At 52.2% G+C, this 24,779-nt stretch overlaps 1 protein-coding gene across 1 annotated transcript; it reads left to right on the top strand.

Moving 5' to 3' along the window:
* Positions 1 to 1,273: 1,273 nt before the first annotated feature.
* Positions 1,274 to 24,310, top strand: LOC119109856 (propionyl-CoA carboxylase beta chain, mitochondrial-like). The gene is given in 10 exon segments (XM_037233608.1): positions 1,274 to 1,462; positions 19,131 to 19,370; positions 19,631 to 19,777; positions 20,484 to 20,603; positions 20,945 to 21,132; positions 22,029 to 22,234; positions 23,197 to 23,405; positions 23,726 to 23,753; positions 23,756 to 23,887; positions 23,890 to 24,310. Coding segments are annotated over 10 exon segments (1,617 nt in total). The 3' UTR covers positions 24,048 to 24,310.
* Positions 24,311 to 24,779: the final 469 nt, after the last annotated feature.

A 24,779-nucleotide genomic window follows, 5' to 3' on the forward strand; every position in this document is an offset into this window, starting at 1 on the left:
ACTTAGCTCCTTTGAGATCACAATACCATATTATATGGTTCACTTACATAAATTTTATATATGTGCATTTATCCCATTCAGATGCTTAGTACATGTGAAAAAATTCCCCAGCAATAATGCCTGAGCATGAAAAATGAAAAATCCCCCACACACTTCCATAATTCTAGCTGATAGACCTGTGAACACTTTATTTATACTTAACACTTTATACCTATTACTGCTTGAGCTTTGCAAACTACACAGTGAATCATATCTTGTCATAAAAAGTACACAAGTACAGGGGCAAATATCTGGTGAAGGAGCTAACACTAAAACTGGGTTAAAACCAACATGTATACTTAAAAAGGAAAAACGCAATGCATATACTTCCTTGTAGCAAAAGAAAGTGCATCGGCCATCACAACACCTAGCACCCATGTCGGGACCCCCCCCCCCCCCCCCGCCAGTTTAACAAGATTTCGGAAAATTGCACAGCTGGGACAAGCACCGTTCCTGACGTCGGAGGACAACGAAACTAGAATAAGTTAAAAAGTTGAAAACGAGCCGCACACGCTTCATGGAGGACATGGGTAGCTGATATTAATTTTCCTGAAATAGTGGAATATGGGCCATCATTCCTACTCAAAGCATCAACCACGCAAATACCCGAGCTCAGTGCCTTGTCTTCGAGATCCTACATATATGACACATGAGCGCGCCATAACGCAGAGCTTGCTCATCACCCAGCTGTTGCAAAAGGTGACGTCATTAAAACTTGTATTCATAAGTATCCATGCCATCTTTCCTTTATGTTTCGCTGAATTTCACTCATTGGGGTATCTTTCATCAAACCCTCCCCGTTTGGTTACAATCACAATTATTAGGTCCCATAAGACCATTTGGCTATCGGATTCGGGCCCCCCTGGCCCAAGAAGGTTCAGACATTTGGGACCTAAAAGGGCTACGGATCCCCTTCTATCAGAGAGAGTGGACTCTGGGACTAAACTCTAATGTCGCGATTTATAAAGGTCGGAAGCGGTCGTGAAAAACGTCTATTCGATGCCGTTCACCGCCCGTTTATGAGCAAATCAACGCATAAAACCCGGCAGCCACATATGCAGCGTTGTACTTAAACCAAGGATCATCGTCCATGATAGAGACGACGACGAAAATATAGAAGACTTATTTTAAATCCGAAATTTCATCGGGGCATTTATGCGGTAGCATCTTTGCATACATCAAGTCCTTACTTCTTCCAAGAGATATGGAAGCACTTTCGTGCAGCCATATCAACATGGCTGCGTACATGAAGGCGACCGGGTTTTTGCGCTCCGGAAACAAGCTTACTCAGACGGCACATAATGTGGTAAAGCGCTGGCAAGGCACTGCCCACACGTTAGCGGTTGAAGAGCAAATCCGGAAAAAGCGCGATGAGTCTCTCCAGGGTGGAGGCCAGAAGCGCATCGACGCACAGCATCGGAAGGTGAGCCGTCTGCGCTGCGCCACCGTGGGGTCTTGCGTTGTTGGGTCTCATCATTCGACATATCTGCTGTATAACACGCCTTAGTCACAATTGCTGGTGTGTTGCTGGCATCCTTTATCAGTCATTACATTCATTATTTATATCTATCGTGAGTGAGGAAAAATGTTAAAGGTTTATGCAGTAACTTGAATTTGGTGTAGGCTATTGGGGAGAAGAACAATTCTAAAATCATGTCTTTTAGCTAGACTGAAAAACTGGGGCGTATTTCACTATGTACACAACTGGTGCTGTTGGTTGTCCTGTAAGAGTACTTGACAGGTAACACTGTGCGTGAGTTGGCATCAGTGATTGCCAGAGACCATTGATAATCGGCTGCCAATAATTATTAAATTTACTAGCTTCATATGTAGACACTTTCTCACATTGTCTGGATATATATATATATATATATATATATATATATATATATATATATATATATATATATACACTGCAAGGAACTAAAAAATTGTTCTCTGTGAGTGACATTAGATGAAGGCAAGCTGTTCCTGCAACTTCAGCATCGCACACCACACTCATGACTGAACAAGGGATACTGCTTGTGGGTTACAGCCAAAGATCTCTTCCATATCACACACAATCTTTCCTTGCAATGCATTCAGTGCCCAGGTCTGTTGCTGCCCACCAGCACATGTTAAACCCACCTACCATCCAACGACACTGACATGCTTGCACGCCAGACCGGAGCCGGCACCCAAAACAGTTATGTTATGTACACATATTTTACACATGTGTTTGAATGATTATATATGTTTTTTAGATCTGCCTGTCATTTAAGCCTAGTTTTTCCAGCCAACACTTCTTACAAAATCAATAAGGTCCTAAAAAGCAATATCAAAACTGATAAACAACCTACAGCAGCTCTGTTGTTGAAGACAGCTATATCGCATCTGCCCAAGTATGTAGCTGGCCCACCTTGTTTTGGAGAGGCCATGTGAGGAGCAGTGATAGCCCACTGGTTGGCATCATAGATATAGGCAATCTATGGATTTACCCAGTGTCATACACTGAGAAAAGTCATTTTAGGCTCAACACTGGTGAGTAGATGAGGTGATGCTAATTTTATGTTGCTGGATTGCCATGTGAGGAGGAAGTAATTCCTCCACCCCTGCTGCGTTGGCCTCCGAGCCCCGATCATGCAGCAGCCTGGCATCCCAGGTGGTGTGGTTTTGTACATGACTTTGGGGAGCGGGTGAGCAGAGAAATATTTTATCCTGTGGAGGGGGTGAGCAGAGAAATATTTTATCCCAAACAACTGGTACAAACCATGTTCTCCCTGATTTTGACTGAGGTTTTCTCAGAGTTGGGGAGGGGCTAGCATCCTATCCAACTAAATAGGGAACTACACACTTGTTTCCAAATGAAGAGCATCTAGATCAGTAAAAGCCCAGGTGGGTATCACATTGCCCCAGAATCTTTCCTCTGGCTAAGAAAGATTGTACCTTGGCTAGAATGCAGCTGCACTAACTACTATGCCCCAGGTGCTCCTATATATATATATATATATATATATATATATATATATATATATATATATATATATATATATATATATATTGTGGCTTGCATGACATTTCAATAATAAACCTAGCATCATGTGCTCTGGGGAATGGTGTATCTGGTGCACAACATTTTAAGCATCTGCTTCTATCAGCCTTTATTGGGACTGACACCTTTACAATAGAATTATAAATATCAGCAACTTTCTATCAGCTCCATAGCTTAAAAAATGTAGTAGGTGCAAGCACTGACTTAGGAAGGAAGCACTTATTTAGGAGGCTAGAATATTTATGAATTGCAAGCAGCCAGTTTCTAATGGTCTTTGGCACTCACTTAGACCAGCTAGAGCATGGTGTTTACTGTCATCTGCTGTCAAAGAATGTCCATTAGTGCCAGCTGTGAATGCAGTGCAAATTCACTTGTTTTGTGTTTTTTTTTCTCACTACAAGGCACAATTTTAATATTTCTGTTCTCCCCCCCCCCCCCCAAGAGCTAAAACCAGATTTCAGATACTGCTTCCTTCCAAGTGTATTTTCACACCTACTGTATTGTGGAAGCCATGGAGCAGGCAAAAAGTTGTTTATGTAAATAGTTTTATTTTAAAGGTATAAGTTGATTAGCACTAATCATGACATGCTTAAAATGTTATGCACTTGTTGCAGAATTCCCCAGAGCACACTGTGACAATGTGATGACTGGAATGCCATGCAAGCAACTATAATATAAAATGACCATTCAGCACAAATAAATTAAAGTACTACACTTGTCACTTACAGGATGGATGCTAGTGCAATGTCGCACTGACCTAGGCCTCTATTAACCTAGATATATTTGATTTGGGACCAGAGACGTAGGTTTCCATCCAATTCGATGGGACTCTAGTCCTTCTCCTAATTTTGAGAAGAAATTTGGTCAAATTCAGGGAGAACACAGCTTGCACTGTTTGTGTTAAAAACATTTCTCTCCTCAACCCCTCACCCCAAAGTTAGGTACAGAACTTCACCATCTGAGATGTCGGTCTGCGAGGGATCCTGAGGTTAATGCAGCACAGGTGCAGGAATGATTTCCTCCTCAAAGAGCAAGCCAGCCCAACATGGTTAGTACTCCTACAATTACTCATGAACATCAAATCTGATTCAATACTATTCTCAGTGTATGATGTTGAGCTGAGCTTGTGTAATTTTGTTATCGAAACCCTCAACCAATGCCACCATCACTGGCCTACACAGGGTTTGCAGCGACAATGCTGGAATGGCTGCACCTCTCCCCCATTGCAGTAGCTGGAAGCATTAGCTGAGACTGGGACTAAAAACTGATGTATGTAGCAGACACACTCATTATCCAAAGCAGCTCATCTAATCACTTTGAAACCTTCACCAACTGATTCAGTGTTATGACTTGAGTGCTGGGTTGGTAACATTAAGATCTTACCTGCAGTCAAACACCTCAGAAATTCCAGGGGAAAAATTTAACTTGCAAATGCCGACAATTGAAATCCAAGAATCTACTGCACCAATCACTGCAAAACTTTCAATATTAGATGTATCATAATGAATAACCCTGATACAGTTAAATATGTCACGACCCTGGGTTAGGTCAAAAGTCATCCAAGTGCACAAATTCCAAAATTTTGGACTGCAGACAAGTCATCTCAAAACATATTGCGCCAATCGTCTTCAAGCATTCACCATTCTATGAGACGTACGTGGTCGCTGTGATATATGCCATGAAGCAGTAATACGCTGTTGTTTTTGTAGTGCCTAAGCGCGCGGGTAGTTTCGATGTTAATTGTGTGGTTCTAAGCGTTAGTGCCATAGCATTTCTACGTATTTTGTGCGCAAAGCCAAGAGCATCATGTTTTTCGTAAACAAAGATACCCGAAGAAGGTTGTAGAAAGCATATTCAATTTTTGGCACAGTTGAAACTGTCGGAATCACGCATTGACACGGCTGCGCACGGTGCGCACGGTGAAGCCCAAATTTTCCGTTGACCCAAGCAATGACTTATTTTTCGTCATTTTTGCCACCGATTGCTTTTAGGACTTGTACCTCGGCGACAGGCTATGCACACAGTACAGAAGACAAGTCCCCAATTAGGCCTCCGAGGCCATGGATCTGTCACAGCCGAAAACTGAACAAACCGGTCCGTTTCGGCTAAGCCTTTGGAGTTTTTTTTCACAGCCGGGCACCTCAAATTTGCAACATCCGCCACAGCCGTGGCCCATGCTTAGTTAGATTCGGCAGTTTTTTAGCGACTTGGAGGAGCAACCGACAAAAGGCTGCTGAGGGGCGTGTACATATTGACGACAGAACGGCAGTCGCGCACCACACGTCGACCAGTCGCGCACCAACACGGTCACATTTTTAAAGCCTTTGTAAAGGGCTCCACAGTTGTATCGAGTATATGGGTATCGAACTGAAATAACCGCGTTAAAGATGATGGAGTGCAGTTTACAGCCCTGTTTTTCTGAACATCTAAACCTTTCTAGTTTCCTAGGTACGCGCCGTGAAGATGTACAGGCTTACGAGGAGGCCATTTCAAAGTCATGCAGGCAATCTTAAAGGTCACCTTTAAGTACACCAATCCTCGCAGGGGCGGTGTCTTCGGCCGGTGTAGGGGACTGGCGCCCCCCTCGGGCCCCAGTTTCGGTAACGGGTGGACAGCGTAAGCTGTTCCTCTCAAGGCGTAGCGACCCTGCTGGTACGCGAGCTCCTGCTCCTTGTCCCGCCCGCTTCCTTTCCATTACCCGCTCTCCCGCATCCGGCCCACTCATCTTTTCTAGTCTTCTTTTTATCGGGGTCGCCGTGGCCCCTCGCCCGCGTCCCTGGATTGATCGGATTCTGGTGGCTGAGGGGTGCGTCGCGCGGGTTAGTCGCGGCACACCCCACTGTGACCGGGATATCCGGGGTTGCCATACGGGTCTAGCGGCTTGTCGCCTCCTCTGCGGTTGGGTGTTCCTTGTGGGCCTCCGCTTGGGGCGCCTGACCGTGCGTAGCGGTTTAAGGGGTCAAGGGGCGACGGCGTTGAACCGTGGTCAGGACGGGGAGGGGTCTCCCCGGTAACACATGGCCGTGTGGAAGGCGTCGTTCGCCCCGTATAGCACCAGAGTAACCCTGGTAGCACCACCGCCCCCTGGGCGAGTGGGCCGTCCCCCAGTTGGGCTCCGAGGTGGGGCGGGGGGGGGGGGGGCTTCAGTGCCGAATGCTAAAACCGTACGTGCATGGCGACTTCAATCCCAAAAAACACCCGCATCCCCAAAGAGGAGGGGGGGGGGGGGGGGGGGGGGGGAAGGCGAACTGAAGCTACAGGTGGTACGGCGTCAGCGCCTACCCTTCGAATCTTGATTTTTCGAATCGCCCTTTCTGTGGCTGCTGGTGTTGTTGTCCCTTTGGCCCTTTCGAAGGTGAAATGGAGGCGATCGGTTTGGAAAGGTGCTCCGATGCGGTAAGCTCAAGGACGGCGGGATCGAGGTCCATTTTCAAAACGGAGAGGAGGTCAAAAGGGCCATGAATTCGCATAGGTTTGTGTGCTGTGTGAGGGATGTGAAAGGGAAGAAGGGCGTGTCAGTGGCGATGACTGTGGAGGTTCATAGGACAGAGAACTCGTCAAAAGGTATCATCAACTGTTTTGACCTGAAAGATGCCAGTGATGAGGAAATAGTCGACGGCCTCGCTGCGTTCGGGGTAAAAGATGGCGCATCAAGGTGCGCGGGGGTGCAGAGTTCGTCCCCACGAACAGCATTGTACTGGCTCTTGACCGTATTGACACACCATCTGAAGTAGGGGTAGGATATGTGAAGGTGAAGGTGCGGCTTTTTATACCGAACCCCATGAGATGTTTTAAGTGCCTGTTGTTTGGACGTACAATGGATTTCTGCCGTAACCAGCCAGCATGTGGTATGTGTGTCCCTCCGGAGCACCCGAGTGATAAGTGCGCTGCAGCGAGCCCATGGTGTGTGAACTGTGATAAAAACCAGAAACCTCATTCTGCTTTCGATTGTGCATGCCTGGCGTACACCAGGGATAAGGAGACCATTACACTGAAAACCACGAAGAACATCTAATTTCGTGAAGCGAGAGATCTATATGAACTGAGCCACTCTTAGACATCGTATGCCACAGAGGCCAAAGCTTCCGTCGTACCTTAAATCTCCTTAGATCAGATGACTGGAGCGCATCTCATTAAACTACTCCCATGGTTGGGCTGTCGGTGGTACCGGCGTCTCAGGTGCACGCCACCGCATCGGCAACATTATCGCCCCCGTCTCGTTGGCACCCTGCGCCCCCCGTGAGGCACAGGCCAGCTTGCCAGTTGTTACCTCGCCGCCTCACCCCACACCAGCGGAAAACAGTGAGTGGACTGTAGTACGCGGGAGCCGAACCTCCCGGTCTCATCCGGTAAACACGCGGTCACCGTCTACACAGCCGTCCTCCACAGGAGCATCACGTCCTACAACGCTGAGTGAGACGATGGGATGAACATCGGACAACCCTGAGCGCCATGAGGCGGAGAGACGCGCGGGAGGCCAAGCGTGTACGCCTTCAGGAACAGGAGAGGGCGAAGGCGGCCAAATAGCTGTCGGGTACGGGCCTCGAGCCTGCTTCCACGGGGGAGATAGTCCCACCTCCCAGAAGGCGGATGGAGGCCTCATCAGGCGCCCCAGCGATGGCTCCTCCGCTGCCACCGATGCCACCCCGGGTCACTACTTCTCCAGCGGCATCCCGTCTAGAGGGGGGCTCCCGGAGAGGCGCGGCCCGTCCGGACCAATCTCGCCGTCAAAGAGCGGTGGCCCGAGGGTCCGGCCTAGAATTCGACCGTGTTCTGTTGGTTCAGGTACGCGGAACGCAACATTAGAGCTGAGCTGCTGGTGCAGTTCTGGTACATCGTGACCGCGACGTTCGAGCGCGGCTTTCATCTCTTCTAAAACGCTCGTTTGCAAGCGTTTTTTAGCAGGCGAACACTAAAGCATAAGTTGAGCCGCCATGCTTTAGTGCCATGACACATGTCTTACAATGGAACTGTAGGGGCGTAAGAACTCATGCACAGGATCTCTAAATTCCTGTAAATGACCGCTGTCCAGTGATCGTCCGTCTGCAGGAAACGAAACTAGGGCTAGATTCACATTAGACGATCAAAGGCTATTCAGTGGTCCGTCAATATGAACGATCACACGCAGTCGCACGTGGTGGTGTTCTTTTAGCTATCCACCGCAGCGTATCTGCCCCACCACCTGGTACTTGACACAGTCTTCCAGGCCGTGGCAGCTCGAGTCAATTTTAATAATCGACTTAGCACGGTGTGTTCGCTGTATTTGTCACCTGGAGTGGCGTTTCGTGCGGCAGAACTCAGCCGTTTGGTGTTTGATCTCCCTCCACCCGTCATGATTTTGGGTGATTTTAACGTGCACCACGCCGTTTGGGGATTCAGCCACACAAGCACGCGTGGACGCCCGCGTGAATACTTCATCCGCCAAGAATCATTGTGCCTTTTAAATACCGGGACTCGGACACACGTTACACTGCCCTCGGGCCGGATGTTGACTATTGACCTAAGTCCTCTCAGCTTCTTCTGAGTCTTCTTCTGAGTCTTCTGAGTGTTCTGAGCCCACAGCTCATGTCATGTTTTACTTGGCATGTCGCCGACGATCCTGTGGATAGTGACCACTTTCCTGTGTGGCTAAGGTACCTGGATGGATAGATTGTTGGGCCTCGGCCTCAGAGATGGAATGTTAGAAGTTGACTGGCGTGAGTTCGAAACTCGGCTAGATTCTGTGTTTCCAACTGACCAACTTGGACAACCTGTATCTGCTTGACGTCTTCACGCCCTTGCTGCCAAACGTTGCTCATAAAAGCATTCCAAAAACCACTGGGCCACCGCGTCTCACGCTAGTTTCACGGTGGACAGAGCGTTGTCGAACTGCTATTCGTGCACGCCGACGCGCCTTCAGGGCTTACGATCGCAGTAGCACTTTGCGATATGATTGCATTCCGCAGAGCTAGAGCGCCGGCAAGACGCGCCATTCGCGAGGCAAATCGTGTTTCCTGGAGGCAATACATTAGCAAACTAAGCAGTTTCACTCCAAAATCACAGGTGGGGTCCCAGATCAAACGAATTTCAGGTCATTTTTCCTTCACCCCAGTACCAGTGTTGCGTATGCGTGGCGAAGATGTGCAACCTACCGATGTGGCCAATGCGATTGCCCGGGTACTAGCAGACCGCTGCCGAGCAGGGAACCATAGCATACAGTTTTTACGTCGTAGAGCTCGCGCCAAGCCAATTCCCGTGAATTTCTTAACGTCCGAGGGGCGTAGTTACGATTTGCCATTTACTATGACTGAACTCCAAGCGGACATTTCAGCTTTGCGGAGTGTGGTAGGAGGTCCCGATCACACCTACAACAAAATGTTTTAACATCTCCTTCCTCGTGCTTTGGAGCCCCTGTTGTGTAGTTTTGACGTGGTATGGAGGAGAGGTGATTTCCCGACAGACGTGCGGAGTGCTACGGTAGTGCCTCTTCTTCAACATGGTAAGACGGGCTTAGATCCGCTGGATTACCGGCCCATTTCTCTCACCCCGTCGTTATGTATGTTGGTGAAAAAATGGTGAACCCGAGGTTGTTGTGGTGCTTAGAAGACAAACGCATTTTGAGCAATATTAAATGCGGATTTAGGAAAAACCGCTGCACAGTGGACCACCTTGTTGAACACTTGACACTGCTGAGTGCGCTGCTTTTAAACAGCTTCGCCATTTAGGTGCCATCTTCGTTGATGTTCAGAGGGCCTACGAGTCAACCGGGCGTCATGGACCTGTAGTCAAACCCTTCAAATACGGCATTCGTGACCTTATGGGCATCTTTTTGCAGGATCTTTTTATCGCAACGTCTTTTTCGCGTAAGGGTCGGCCATCACCTTTCAGACTCGTTCCTACTGGTGGACGGAATACTGCAAGGAAGTGTTTTAAGGGTCGCATTACTTGCTGTTATGATAAATGATATTCACACCACACTCCGCATTCCATCGGCTGATCCCTTTGTCGACGATTTTGTCATCTGGTCATGCGTATCAGGAACAGCGACTGTGGAGCGACAGCTGCAGATGGCCGCCAGACGCCTTGGGAACTGGGGAACACTTAACAGACTCCGGTCCTCGACGGCAGTGACAAGAGGTATACACTTTTGTCGACGTCAGAATTGTTCTAAAATGGAAGTTCAGTTACACGGGCAGCTGATACCATCCGAGCCAAGTGCGCGTTTTCCCGGAATTCAACTTGATAGCCATCGGACGTACCACCAGCATGTTACAACTCTTGAGGAAAAGTACTTCAAGTCTCTGAACATTCTAAAATGTGTCGCACGAACATCCTACGGGGCTGACAGAAAAACGCTTTTATTTGTGCACCGCTCTCTCATGCGCTCGAAGTCTGATCATGCCCGTTTTGTGTATGACGGTGCCTCAAATTTTGTTAAGAACACCTTGAACACGGTCTATCACACCGCGCCCAAAGTCATCACTGGTACTTTTCGACATCTCTAGCAGCTAGCTTGCTCGTTGAAGACAACGAACCGCCGCCAGCGGTCCGAAGGAAGTTGTCAGGCTTACGGTACGCTAGCAAGCTGGCGCAACTCCCGGATCATCAAACACATAGTACTGTGTTTTCGCGCGAAACATTGAATGTTTTCCAAGGCGAGCAAACGCGAAGCGCCAGGCCTTTTTGCCAGCGTGTCCACGATGCCCTTCACGAGAGTGGATTGAGTCTCTGGGTGTGATGCGCGTATCCCGCCTACCAGCCCCTCCATGGACGCTGGTATCACCAGCCATCGATGTGTCTGACGCATGGTCGAAAACAAGACATGATACCACGGCTGCTGGAGCTACAGCCTTACAGCACATCGAAACGTATCAGGGACACAAAATCACATATACGGACGGTTATGAAAGGGATACGGGAGTTGGTCGCACCTCTGTGCGCGGCCAAGACACATGATCATTCACGCTGTCGACGCAACCGTCTGGATATACTGCAGAGCTGGTTGCGATTAGTAGGGCACTATGCTTACAGGTGGACGAAGACGCCTTGCACTTTGTATTATCAGGCTCGCTAAGTATCCAGTTGACATCAAGACGTTTTAACCCCGCAAGTCCCGTTGTACAGGGCATTTTATTATGCCTTGACTCCTTATACCAGGCGGGGAAGAGCGTAACAGTGTGCCGGATTCCGCGCCACGTAGGAATCACCGGAGATGAGCTTGCAGGCTCCGCCGCAAAGCGTGCTACACTTCGTCAATGCACAAGAGCATATCCAATGCCTGCCACAGATTTATGCCCAGCTATATCGTCATTTTTACTATGTCAGTGGCGAAGCATGTGGGATGTGTTAGGTGCCAACAAACCGAAAATTATTAAGCTGGTCATCGAGGAATGGCAGACATCCTAGCGTGAGTCAAAGTGGGTGGAAGTAGTTCTAAGTCGCGTGCGAATCGGCGATACTTACGCCACCCATAGCTACATTTTACGTCGCGATGAACCGCCTCGGTGCCGCCAATGTAACGCAACGCTTTCTGTGTGCCGTGTGTTCATCTCTTGTCCTGCATGACGCATGGAACGCCTGCGGTACTTGGCCCGGCTGCACCGTCCCTTGCGCTCTCCGATGTACTCGGCAATAACTCAGCACTCACCGAGCATCTGTTTAAATTCCTGTCACGTTTTAACTTCTGCTCTATATACACACCGACTCAGATTATTCGCGGCACATGATGGTTTTTTTGTTGTTGAAAGTTTTGGTCAGCTCTGGTTAGGACGTGCGCTATGGGCGCCGAATGACCGCGTAGTTGAGGCGCCCTAAAGCCCCAGTTACTACCACTACTACGACTTAGTACACCAATAGTCAAATTAAGCTGATTACATCATATCTGATGTTTGCTCCAATATCTTCAAATGTGGGACATTCCCTTTAATCACGGCGACACGTGGGTGGCACTATGCACGATGTAGCGCCTGACTTTCAGTAAAACACTTCCGCTGAGTAGAAATTCAAATAACTGATTTCACTGGCTTAATAAGGCCAGCCCAGCCAATCTGCTCGTTGTATTGAGATTAAACATAAAAGAAAAGACGTATTTGTGAATGACTCCATGTTTGCAGCTTCAACAGGAAATTAGGTGTTATGCATTGAATGGTAAGGCTTCGCAGCAGTCTGAGGGGAAGGTTGTGAAAGCTGAGCTGTCTGCAAGCAAGAATTTGGGAATTTGTGGAATTTGATGACTTTTGGCCTGACCTAGGGCCACTTAATGTTCTACGGTGCGAGGAAATTAGATATGGCACATCCAATGATGAAGGTTTCACAGCGATCGGTGCAGTAGTTTCCGCGGTCTGAGTTGTCCGCTTGCGCATGCGAAATTTTCATGAACGTGCGTGGCTGCTTCATGTCCGTTTTTTAGTTCCCGCCGTCAGCCAACATACCTAAGCAAATTGATATCTCCCGCGCTGCTGCTCAGATATTTACCAGGACTCTGGTTGGCTTCCATAAATAGACCTGTTTAGTACTGCGATCCTTTTTGTACTTGATAGCACGAAGCCGTTGAAAGTGCCCCATAGATGCAAATAGAACAGTATTTGAGTTTGCGCTTCAAGCCCAGCGTCAATTCTGATTCCTGGATGGCGTCTACGCAGGGAGGCGTGTGGTTAACGAGTGGGAAATGAACGGTGGGTTGTCGCTCAAATCGCATAGGCGCGCCATCTGTCGCGCCTGCCACGTTGACGATCGAGTGGCCACCTCCAGCAAGCACTTCTGATTATGATGTGTTTACGAGCTGGACAGGGCGAGGTGCCGGTAGTGTAGCTGCTAACGCGTCTGCGCTAACCGCTGCGCGTCTGGGAAGCCAGAGGTACGGCGTTAGATTCCCCGCGGTGCCTGCCCTTCCTGCCAGGGTGAGAGGCAGGCGACGCCACATAGCCTCTGCAGCTGAGTGCGTCGTAAAGCCCCAACTACACACACGAGCTGGGCTGACGGGGCTGCCAACACGACTTCAACCATAAACGCCGCTCCATCGCGAGCATGGACTGCGTACATGCCGCATTGGTGTCAACCGCACAATGTGTAGCTATATAGTGACAAATTGTATTGCCAAGTGCTCTAAATGATAAGATGCCAAAATTGCGTGACATCCTGTTTCTACAAGAAGTTGAACCACCAACGTGATGCACAGCGACCCCCTGATCACAATACAATATCGTGTGGAATGTTGCAAACGTGCATCAGTGATGGCTGACGGTATCTCAACTCGACCAACTAACTACCCAGCATCTGATGGCGCGGCTGCTATACTGCGATCCGGTGCTCTAGTGTCACTCGGGTCAGCGCGTGTCCGGATTGGGCTGCGGCGTAATGGGCTTGAACACAAACTGCGACACGTGCGACACGCGGCGCGGCACGGAGGCGGGTGGCTGCGGCGGCCACCAAGCGGCGGCGGTGCGCGCCGGGGAACGGACCGGCGGTGCGTGCACCGCGCCGGCGCTGCGCACGCGCAACGCGTCGTAGTCGCGCTGCAGCTGCTGGTACTGCTTGTTGCGCTGCGCCAGCCGGCCGGACAACTCCTCGGACTGGCGCCGGCTGGCCTCCAGCTCCTGGCGCGCTTCCTCCAGCTGGCGCGCGCTGCTGGCCACCTCCTTGTCCAGGTGGAGCTTTGTGGCGTCAATCTGGCCCTGCAGGCAAGCCACGACGCTCCAGTATGTTGCTGAGGTTCGAAAGCCACCAAATCCCGCGGTTTGGTGGCTTTCAGCGATCCAATGTTCCAAAAAGTCACGTTTGGAAGCGATGTAAATGCGATGTTCACTTGGCCAAAAGTCAGGGTCAGTTCACAATCCAGCAGTGTCTAATCGGGCATGTTTTGAAATGGCGGCTGCCAAAAGGACAAGGAGGTGGGACATTAGCACAACGTGCAGGCTCGTGACAAGTGTAAATGGATGGTACCCGGAAAGGTTTTGGGCATGCGGCTCACACGACTTACGGTCTGCGCTGGACGAGATGGAGAAACACATGGTTTACATTTCTTCCGTCAGTCGTCTGTTGCCTAGCAGACGGCGCACTCACCTGCAGCTGCCGGATGTGCTTCTCGTAGTAGCGCTCGAGGTCGTCGAAGCGCCGGCGGCCGCGACTGACCGCACCGGCCAGATAGGTGCGGTCCTCGGACATCTGGTACATCCAGAAAGCCAACGCCCGGCCGGCCACGTCGCAGATGACGTCCGGCTTCAGGCCGGCCAGCACCATCGACTTAAACCTCTCGCTCGGGTTCACCTCGATCTAGGCGCAGGCCGGGAGGGTCAGTCACGGGTGCGAGAATAGTCAGTGACGCATGCGCAATGGGAATGACAATAGCGGTCATTTCCACCCATTTCCTAAGTTTATATATATATATATATATATATATATATATATACACACGCACACGCACACGCACGCGCACGCGCACGCGCACGCGCACGCACACGCACACGCACACGCACACGCACACGCACACGCACACGCACACGCACACGCACACGCACACGCACACGCACACACACACACACACACACACACACACACATATATATATATATATATATATATATATATATATATATATATACACATGCATATATATCTATATACAATGTGTGTATAGATATATATATATACATCTCGAAAACCCCAATAAACAATAAATTTCCATGATATTAATTGAAACTTGCTGTAATTTGCTATGCGAATTATTGCCCGCTCCTGAAATCATAACTGAGGTAAAAAAATTGGACATTTAAGGCCTTGCTTTGTTTTACTTTGGTACTCTACCATCCATAATTACAACTCAATAGTCCAGCATCGACATGCACCGCGCACGGCTGTCTCCAACTGACCTGGATGACGTCGAGATTGTCGTTGAGTGACGCGTCGCAGGTGGGGCATTTGACGGGCGTCTGCTGGATGTATTTATTGCCGTCCTCTTCGCAAAAGGCGTGCAGACAGCTAGTCACCCAGGCGCGGACGGTCAACGGTTTTCGGCATTTGTTGAAGTTGCAGACGAGCTCAGTTGAGTCCGTCATGGCGAGCTATTTGATGCAAAGACACCTGGTGATTTTTCGAACCCGGCTAGGCGTCGCACGTCAAGAAATGACAGGAACTGTCCTTGCCTCCTCATGGGCATAATCGCCACTAGGGTCGGTGAGATCCGGACCCTAGTGACTTTGGAGCAAATCAGAGTAGTTTGTGCTTTGGACCGTGTAAAATGGTGCGAAAACAAGAATGGACCCCGGTGACATTCAAGGCTTGATCCCGTCAATGCGATACTTCCCCAACATGAAAGGCCTTCCACTGGTACCAGCTGCGTTTATATACCGTATCATTGAACATTATCTGAACATTATCACCCACATAGGGGCGTAGAAACTGAGGTTGGAGCAGGTGAGCTGCGGGGACACACACAGGACTTCGCACTAGGGGGTGGGAGGTTGGAGCTTTTTAGCTTTTACCGAAAGTCCGGTTTTGCCCGCTGCAGGCCCATGGGATCGATCGCATGGTGTAAAACAACGTCGTGCGCGCTCTTACGCATCTAGCTTACAAGTGTGCCAGTTTTGAGTGTCAAACTTTATTCGCCCATATGTTAATGCAAGCGAAAAAAATCACGGTATACTCGTGCTCCTTCTGGACAACTACGTGGATACGCCTCAGGATAGGGGGGCGGGGGGGGGGGGGGCGAGGCCCCGAATTTATGAGAATTTAGCATTGGCGCCCTTTCCACACTGGACAAAATAACCTAACATAGCTATTGCCTCTGCAGCTTAGAACGACTTCCATTGTCACTACATGTACGCTCATGCAAGGGTGTAATTTCCAAAAAAGTTGTGTGGGGGCTCAGCAGGGAAAAACACAGACTATTCCAAAACGGAGGTTTGTTTCTCGTCGAATTTGATGCATTTTCTTCTCAAATTGTGTGTGGGGGAAAGGGGCAACGTTACAAGAAGTATCGTGGATGGGTGGGCGAAGCTCGTTTGTGGAAGGGAGAGGGCTGCCCCGAAGAAGTGCTGGTCCTTTTTGCGACAATTTTGAGCAATGGGGTTGACATATTATTGGGACTTGGCCCAAAATTTGGGAAGTGATATGGCCCTCTCAAATACGTAAAAAGTCCCACTCATTGCCAGAGCCTCTGCAACTGAAAAGGGCACATCTCCGCGTTCCAGCAGGAGGCTTGACCCCCTCCCATTCCCCCCCCCCCCCGCTGTATGGGAGACAGCAGACTACACCCCTGGTTAATGCTCAAATCTGGGTGTTCATTACCCTGGCAGCGCACATCTCGCTCTGAGTTTCTTCCGCATAAGATCACTCATCATCGGGTTTTCTCCTCGCTGAGGTCTTTATTACGATACATACCTTTATTGGCCGTCGGTCCTCCCGCACGAACGACCCGCGGTTCTCGCCAGTCTGTGTACTTTTTGGTGAACCCAAGGTAATACAGCCACTGGCAAACAGGACGGTGAGACAACACAAACCATTCCTTACTCTGCGCCAATCAGACTTCCCACTACGTTGCCACCAATTCAAGGCAGGGCTTTTCAACAAGGCCGTTCACCGGAACCCGCAAGTCACAGTGATTGCCACTCACCAGGTGGACCGGGGTTGGCGTCAACGGAGCAGAAATAAAACCTCAAGAACTATTAAAATGTTGTTCACGTACGCAGTGCACGACTGTCTTTCAAGGGCGAACTAGCTGTATGGAACTGTCCATAATTTGCGTTAAGCGTGTAGAAGGACGGGGTGGATGGAGCGTAACAAAGAAGGTAGCGGATATTTTGGATAGCGTAACGTTACGGTCAGGGTTGGTAGCAAATCATATAAGAATCATGAACGCAAAATAAAATATTGAGGCGAGATACCGTTGGCTCCTTCTCATAAGTAACACGTCCGTTACTTTTTTACACTCACAAGTTATTAGGTGCATTTGCGTGGGACATCATGCACATAGATAAGACGGAACTGATAGCCTTTTTCCTCGTGTTTTCCTTGCACTAACTCGATAAGGGCCAAACGGACATTACACTTAATGCTGCGTAGTGTGGGCTGGGGTCGCCCGGCGTAGCCAAGGATCAGGGAGGGTTGAAAAGTTACGAAAAGTTAACGTTGTTTGTGGACGGTCCTGTTCTCGTCGAGTATGCAGCCGTAATCCGTGTTCTCATTTTTTCGTTCATTGCATTCCACAACAGGGCCCGCTGTGTGTTCGCTCCATCTGTGCGCATGATGGTGGCCTTTGCTCGCTGCCCGACCGACATATTTCTTTATCGCTTAACTTTTTACTCTTTGGAACCGGGGTAGCTGAGCAGATTATAGGATGCACTTAACTGGAGATGTCAATGGTTTTCTTGGACTGGTCATCTTTGTATGTCGTGTGCATCATTTATATGAATGGCTTGTTGCGCGAACGCCGTAGAGCCGTAACCCCCAACCTTGATTCCGTGGGCGGCGGAGATGGTGGGTAGGGGCAGGCAGCCGTTCCTCTGCCGGTTGACTGATATGAAACAATGTTGACGCCTATGACGTTGCGGTGAGGGAGCGGGGGCAATTTATTTGGTCTCTCCCCCCGCAATCTGTTTAGAGGTCAAATAGGTTCCTAGGAACCGATTGTATTACCTTCTGCTTCCTTTCCTGCCAGCCTGTGTTTGCTCAGTCTTTGTAGTAGGGGAAATCCACGCGGCCTGCCTCTCGTGCCGTTTACGCGAGAATTATCGCGTTATGCGGGGGAGGGAGGGAGGGGCCCGAGCCCCGAACGCCTGGGAAGATGTAGCTCTAGACTCACAGTAGCGCATGGAAAGGAACAACTCGAAGCGCCTCTGATCTACCTCCACCAACCCTAGACAAACTCTCGCACTCCTGAGGCTTACCTGTTACGCTGGTACGGCGGAAATGGTGGGTACAGGGGACAGTTAGCGCATCATACCATTGAACCCCGCTAAAACACCAGTTCAGCCATGGAGTGTAATATTATTAGCAGAGTTGCAACCAAAGATTCGGGAGAGCTCGTCCCCTAGTCCGTATTTTTTGACACTAGATAGTTCTTTCGGTTCTCTTATGAGTGCTGACTGAGCCCCTAGCTTCTCCATAATAAAAAATCTAACCCGCGGTGTTGCATTGAAGAAAACCAGGTAACGATCGTTTTGCCCTCCACCCAGAGGGTCTACGGTCACCGCCTTCCGTGGTGCCGGTTTCTAAATGGTGCGTTGTATCCATTTAACCAACCGACAGGAGAACCCAGAACTGTGTCATCACTGCCACGGATGACGAGTACGAACACACATTTTGTAACTGAATCGCAATGGATTGAAATTATCAATGACTACGGGTGACGGAAGTCCTCTTATGTTGGGGGTCGAATTCAGCTATTGCTTTCCAGTCAGCGTCAATCAGGCCAGTATTACATTTCAGAAAATTAAAGGGCTCAACCACCTCTGGACCCTCAGGTCCCGTGCCCCGCTGATTCCCTGACATATAATGATCATTCATCGTTGGTGTGGACGCTTTCATCGGAATTGGACCCGCGTTATAAGCTAGCTATGTCAATTAGCTTTTGGGGTGGGCTTTCGTAGAAAAGTGCTGGAGGGGACAAACGAAGCTCCTTATGGTTAGAGAAGGCGTGCCAAGACTTCTCATGGAACTAACTTTCATCCTTTGAGCATTGGGGTTGAATTGTTTTAGATGGTAGGGGGGGGGGACGTTCAACATTGGGATGATGGTTGAGGGGAGCATGGCCTCTCAAAGAGATTCGAAGTTTTATCCATTTTAGCTTCCTGAAATCAATCTATAACCTTTAACTCAGAGGAATTTTTGCAATATCCGAATCCTCGGGCACAATCAGTCAAGATTTCCTTGAAACTATTGCATAATTCGTAAATCTCCGGCGGCGCTGTGACATTTTTCGACACCGGAATGTGTTGTCGAATCACCGTCATGCATTGGTGTCCTCACATGGCAGCAGACATCTCGATGCCAGCGTGTCACCCCGACACTAGCAGAATGTGCTGGCCATGCTGGCCGTTCCTTCGGCCGCCAGTGGCGTCGCTGACACCGTCTTCCTGTGCCGCAGGGGAAGCTGACGGCTCGCGAGAGAGTGCGCCTGCTTTGCGACGCCGGCACGTTCGTCGAGTATGACGCCTTCGCCGAGCACACGTGCTCCGACTTCGGCATGGAGAAGCAGAAGGTGGCCGGCGACTCGGTGGTCACGGGCCGCGGCTCGGTCTACGGCCGGCCCGTGTTCATCTTCAGCCAGGACTTCACCGTGTTCGGTGGCAGCCTCAGCAGCATCCACGCCAAGAAGATCTGCAAGGTGGGTACCGCCAGCTAAGCCCGTGGGGCTGCTGTGACGCTGTTCCAACCCAAGTGAATACCCCGATCAATACTCTGCACGAAATCTTCGCTGACGTGGATACGATAACTGGGCCTGGAGACTGGATGCAGCGGTGCGTTGTTTGACGCAATATCCTGCCTGGGGCTTCAACGCGACGAAGAAACGGCGCAGGGCACGCTGCATGCCCAGCCCGGTGCGTCGTTCGCCGCGGCGTCGTGCTGACCTTGACCCGAGCGCAGGTGATGGACCAGGCGCTGCTGACCGGGGCGCCAATCATCGGCCTGAACGACTCGGGCGGCGCGCGCATCCAGGAGGGTGTCGAGTCGCTGGCCGGCTACGCCGACATCTTCTTGCGCAACGTCATGGCCTCGGGCGTCGTGCCGCAGGTGGGTGGGCGGGCCGGTATGGGAGGCTCTCGCTGCTCGTGCCGGTACTCGCGAATAGGTCCTCGCAGCTGGTGCTGACGTTTGAGGGCGTCTGTCACGCAGCTTGTGCAGAAACCGACAAGGGAACTGTCCCGAGCTATGCAGACCTGACGCCTATCCCATCCCACTTTCGGTGGGGAACTCTGGCGGTGGTGTATGGCCCCGGCGGCAGGGCTCTCGCGGTGTTCTGGCTCCGGCGGCAGGGCCCTTGCAGTGTTCTGACTCCGGCGGCAGGGCCCTTGCAGTGTTCTGGGTCCGGCGGCAGGGCTCTTGCAGTGTTTTGGCCTTGTGGCTCTCGCAGTGGTCTCTGGCCTCGGCGGCAGGGCTCTCGCAGTGGTCTCAGCAGGACGACCTCCTGACCTCTGTATCGGAGCTCCCGCATTGGTCTGATGTTGGCGCCAGAGGTTACATAACTCGCGCCTCCGTTACACTCGTGCCCCCCCCCCCCCCCTGCCCCTCTCATCCATCAACCGCGGTCAGCGTCTCTGGGCCGATGAGTAGTAAGGATTAGATGTAATAGCTTCATGGAGTTTTACTGTGCTGTCATTTCGGTGGCCTGATGGTGTGATGCCTGTGTTTTGCGGGGCTTTGAGGAACCCCGTCATGCTAGCCAGCTCGTCGCCTGGCTTGGTTCGTACGTGTACACCGGGGGCCGGACCGCCCTCAGATATCTCTGGTGATGGGGCCGTGCGCCGGAGGAGCCGTGTACTCCCCCGCGCTCACCGACTTCACGTTCATGGTCAAGGACACGTCATACCTCTTCATAACCGGACCGGATGTCGTCAAGGTGGGCTCCGTGGTGACCCGGCCTTCGCCACGTCTGGTTGGGCAGATGGTGGCCAGGATGCGCAGTCCTGATCAGTACCTGTGCTCATCTCTGCGTCAGCTGTTCTCTGGTTCTGCCTCTGTGCGCTGGCTTCCCTTCGCGTGGACCTCTCGGCTGGTGTTTGAATGTTCCAACTGCCATTATCCGGCCTACTCTGCTCGCGCCGAAGCGTTTGCTTATTTACCGACGCATGCAAGCGCCGTAGCCAGTGCCCTCAGCAGCTCTCAGGCCGTTCGTTACGACAGCACCTGCAGAGTATTTTCGCGGTGCGTAAACTGTCACCGCCCACTGACGTGTTCCAGTCCGTGACCAATGAGGACGTGACGTTCGAGGAGCTGGGCGGGGCTCGCGTGCACACCTCCGCGTCCGGCGTGGCGCACAACGCCTTCGACAACGACGTGGACGCGCTGCTCACGCTGCGCTCCCTGATGAACTTCCTGCCGGTCAGCAACACGGAGTCGGTGCCGGTGCGACCTTCGGACGACCCCTGGTGCGTGGACGCGGCCCGAGCACGGCCAGGCGCCGCAGTCGGTCTGAGCGCGCGTGGAGTTGCCGTTGGGGGCGCTGCTGGAGTAGGACGTTGCGCTGCGGTAGAATACTGCACTCTTGCCGTCAGGGGCTCGGTAGTAAAGTATGGGGAACTGGATATGTGCAGGAGTTTTTGGAGCTGCCAGTATACGCCATTGTAGGAGTATTTAACGTTTACTGGTGAAGCAGCACGGAACAGCTCCCGAAACAGAAATGATGTATGTGGCACAGAAGAGAACGGGAGCTGGGCGAAACGCTGATGAAAATGGCATATTATTAACACAACGGTTAAATGAAGTGTTTATTTTTTGTGTCATGTATTGTGTTTATTGCACCACTGACCCGACCCACGTTTATTGTACCAAGAACCACGTCCCAAGACCCACGTCCGCCTGATCGCCCCCGTACCGCCCCCCCCCCTTGCCCCCCTTGCCCCCCCCCCCCGTGACCGCCCCCCTAGCGTGTCCCCTGCCCCGCGCCCCCTCTCCTGACGTCCCTCCACCCGCGCCCTCTGACCCGTGTCCCTCTGACTCGCCTCCCTTGATCCATGCCCGTCCTGAACCCCTCCCCCAGACCCACGCCCCCTGAAACACATCCCCCTGACCCATGCCCCTCTCCCCCGAACCGCCTCCCCTGACGCAAGTTCCACTGAACCGCCTCCCCTGACCTGCGCGACCCATACCCAAGTCCTCCTGAACCGCCTCCCTCGGACTCGCGTCCCCCCCCCCCCGAACCGGCTCCCCCTGATCCACGCCACCCTGAACCCCATCCCCCTGACCTGTGTCCCCATGGCCCGTGTCTCCATACCGTGTTGTCCTAACCCGTGTCCCCCTGACCCATGTCTCTGTGACGGCTCAGGGACCGGGACGTGCCGGGCCTGGACACGGTGGTGCCCCTGGACCCAATGGCCGCCTACGACATGCACAGCGTCATCACGTCGCTGGTCGACGAGAACGAGTTCTTCGAGCTGATGCCCCACTACGCCAAGAACATCCTGATCGGGTTCGGCCGGCTCAACGGCCGGACAGTGGGCATCGTGGGCAATCAGCCGCGCGTCGCCGCCGGTACGAGCGCCGCGCGTCACGCTGGAGGCGCCCGACCGCTGCCTCTCTGGATGGTCGGCTGGCTCGTCAGATTTGAATGGTCATGTCTATGTGGAGTTGCGTTTGTGCGCGGTGATTGATCGGTTAGGTTTACTCCCGTTCCAAAGTCGTGTTCATATGATGCTCCCTTTTATGTTGTTCTGCTGGGGTGGAGGGGTCCGCTCGCCGGCAGTGAGGTCAGCCGCGCGGATGTCTGTTACCTCCGCTCACGGCGTGGGGAGATTCTGATGAGCCGCTGCTTCTTTAGCTCGAACTGCCTCCTAGCAAACCTGAGCCCCGAGCGGAGGGCTCGGCTGTCGAGGCAATCAACTGATACTTTAGTCCGCCACGCGAAAGCAGCTGATGTGATGCAGCGTCCCTTAAATGCCATTTCTGAGGTTCTCAAAGATTTCCCATATTTGTGAGAATCATTTGCGGCGAGCGGGCATAAGGTAGTTGATAATCATATTACTCATCTCTGGGCAATATGAAAAATCCTGATGCGTTAACTAAAAAAACAGCCACAGAAAATGACATCTCTGCCACCAGAAACGGTTGAGATGGTGCGTCATATCGTATGCATTGAGAAGTTCCTTAAACAGTATACCTGGTAAGGCCCGGCTTCCCTGAGCCGCCCACCGCGCCATGTCACCGCTGCTGCGGCGGTATGAGGAGGGTACGGCTCAGGCCTCACCCCGCTGATCGGTACCTCCTCCACTGCCGCCCCCTGCTGCGGCGGTATGAGGACGGTACGGCTCAGGCCTCACCCCGCTGATCGGTACCTCTCCTCCTGCCGCCCCCTGCTGCGGCGGTATGAGGAGCGATACAGCTCAGGCCTCACCCCCTGATCGGTACCTCCTCCACTGCCGCCCCTGCTGCGGCGGTATCAGGAGCGGTACGGCTCAAGCCTCGCCCCTGATCGGTGCCTCCCCCGCTGTCGCCAGGCTGCCTGGACATCAACTCGTCGGTGAAGGCGGCCCGGTTCGTGCGCTTCTGCGACGCCTTCAACATCCCGCTGGTGACGTTTGTGGACGTGCCGGGCTTTCTGCCGGGCACGGCTCAGGAGCACGCCGGCATCATCCGACACGGCGCCAAGCTGCTGTACGCCTACGCCGAGGCCACCGTTCCCAAGATCACTGTCATCACACGCAAGGTATGCACTTGATTGGGGGTCCATTCACGCTGTCGGCTGGCCTGTGTGGGCTGGAGTTACTACTTTATCCGTGTACTGTGTTGTTTATGCTCCAGGGTCCGCTACTCAGCCCTCTAAGCTGTCCGGTCGCTCCTCAATGATCGCCATACGCGGTCCCAGCATGTTCGGTGTCAGGCGCCTGTTTGGCCGTGTGCCGTTTGGACGCCGTCGCATGGCTACACGCCCCCCCCCCCCCCCCGCCCCATCACCCCGCCGTCACTCCCCGTCCAAGCCCGCGACACCGCCGCCCGCCTCACAGCGGCCGCGCGCGCGCCCGGCAGGCCTACGGCGGCGCCTACGGACGTGATGTCCGTCGAAGCACCTGCGCGGCGACACCAACTACGCCTGGCCGACGGGCGAGATCGCCGTCATGGGCGCCAAGGGGGCCGTGTCGATCCTGCACCGCGGCGACCCGGACCCGGAGGCGCGCGCCGCCGAGTACGCCGCAAGTTCGGCAGCCCGCTGCCGGCGGCCGTGCGCGGCTTCGTCGACGACATCATCGAGCCGCGCCACACGCGCCGCCGCCTCTGTCAGGACCTGGAGAACCTGGCCAGCAAGCGGCAGCGCAACCCCGTCAAGAAGCACGGCAATATCCCGCTGTAGGCGCTGCCGCCGCGCGGGGTGGGGACGTAGGGTACTGTGCAATCGGGCGACACGGGACTGAGTGGCCGGAGCGCGCGGTGTCGCACGAGCTCCGCGCCACCTCCGCTGCCTTCGGACGTGTGATAAAAGACCAGTGGTTTTGGTTGACGTAGCTCGCGCGCGACGATGTTTTGAGAACTGAGAATCTGTATCGATTGAGGTCGTATTGGTTGCAGGTCTGCCTGTCAGTGTGTATTGTTAATATTTGGTTGCGGCTGACGCAGTGCGGTTCATTTGTATCGATGTCTTGTCTACAATTTATGTTTGTATAAAGCATATGTTTGTATAAAGCAAATTTATGTTTGTACCTCGTTTCCGTAGCTCGGGACTCGTGGTTGAGTTTCTTTGTCACCAAATATAGTACTGATGGAGTTACAAGTGTAATCGAAGCGAAATATCCGAAAGGAACTACGCCCTTTACAGTGTGACCGTTGGGGCGGATGGTCGCTCGTGCCGCAAGCGTAGTGGTTGACGTGTTTAGTACGTTAAGTCTGCGTGGTGGCCTCTATCGCGTTTGGGAAACCTGAGGTACGGGGCTCGATTTCCCGCGGTGTCCGCTCTTCCTGCCAGGGTGAGAGACAGGCGACGCCATGTAGCATCAGCAGCTGAGTGCATCATAAAGACCGAATGATAACAACGATCGTGTCCCTGTGACACGCTTGAACACATCTGACGCAGAGCCGGTCCGCACTC

Source organism: Pollicipes pollicipes, unplaced genomic scaffold, assembly GCF_011947565.3.
Source record: "Pollicipes pollicipes isolate AB1234 unplaced genomic scaffold, Ppol_2.1 Scaffold_7231;HRSCAF=8579_pilon_pilon_pilon, whole genome shotgun sequence".
Lineage (NCBI taxonomy): Eukaryota > Metazoa > Arthropoda > Thecostraca > Pollicipedomorpha > Pollicipedidae > Pollicipes > Pollicipes pollicipes.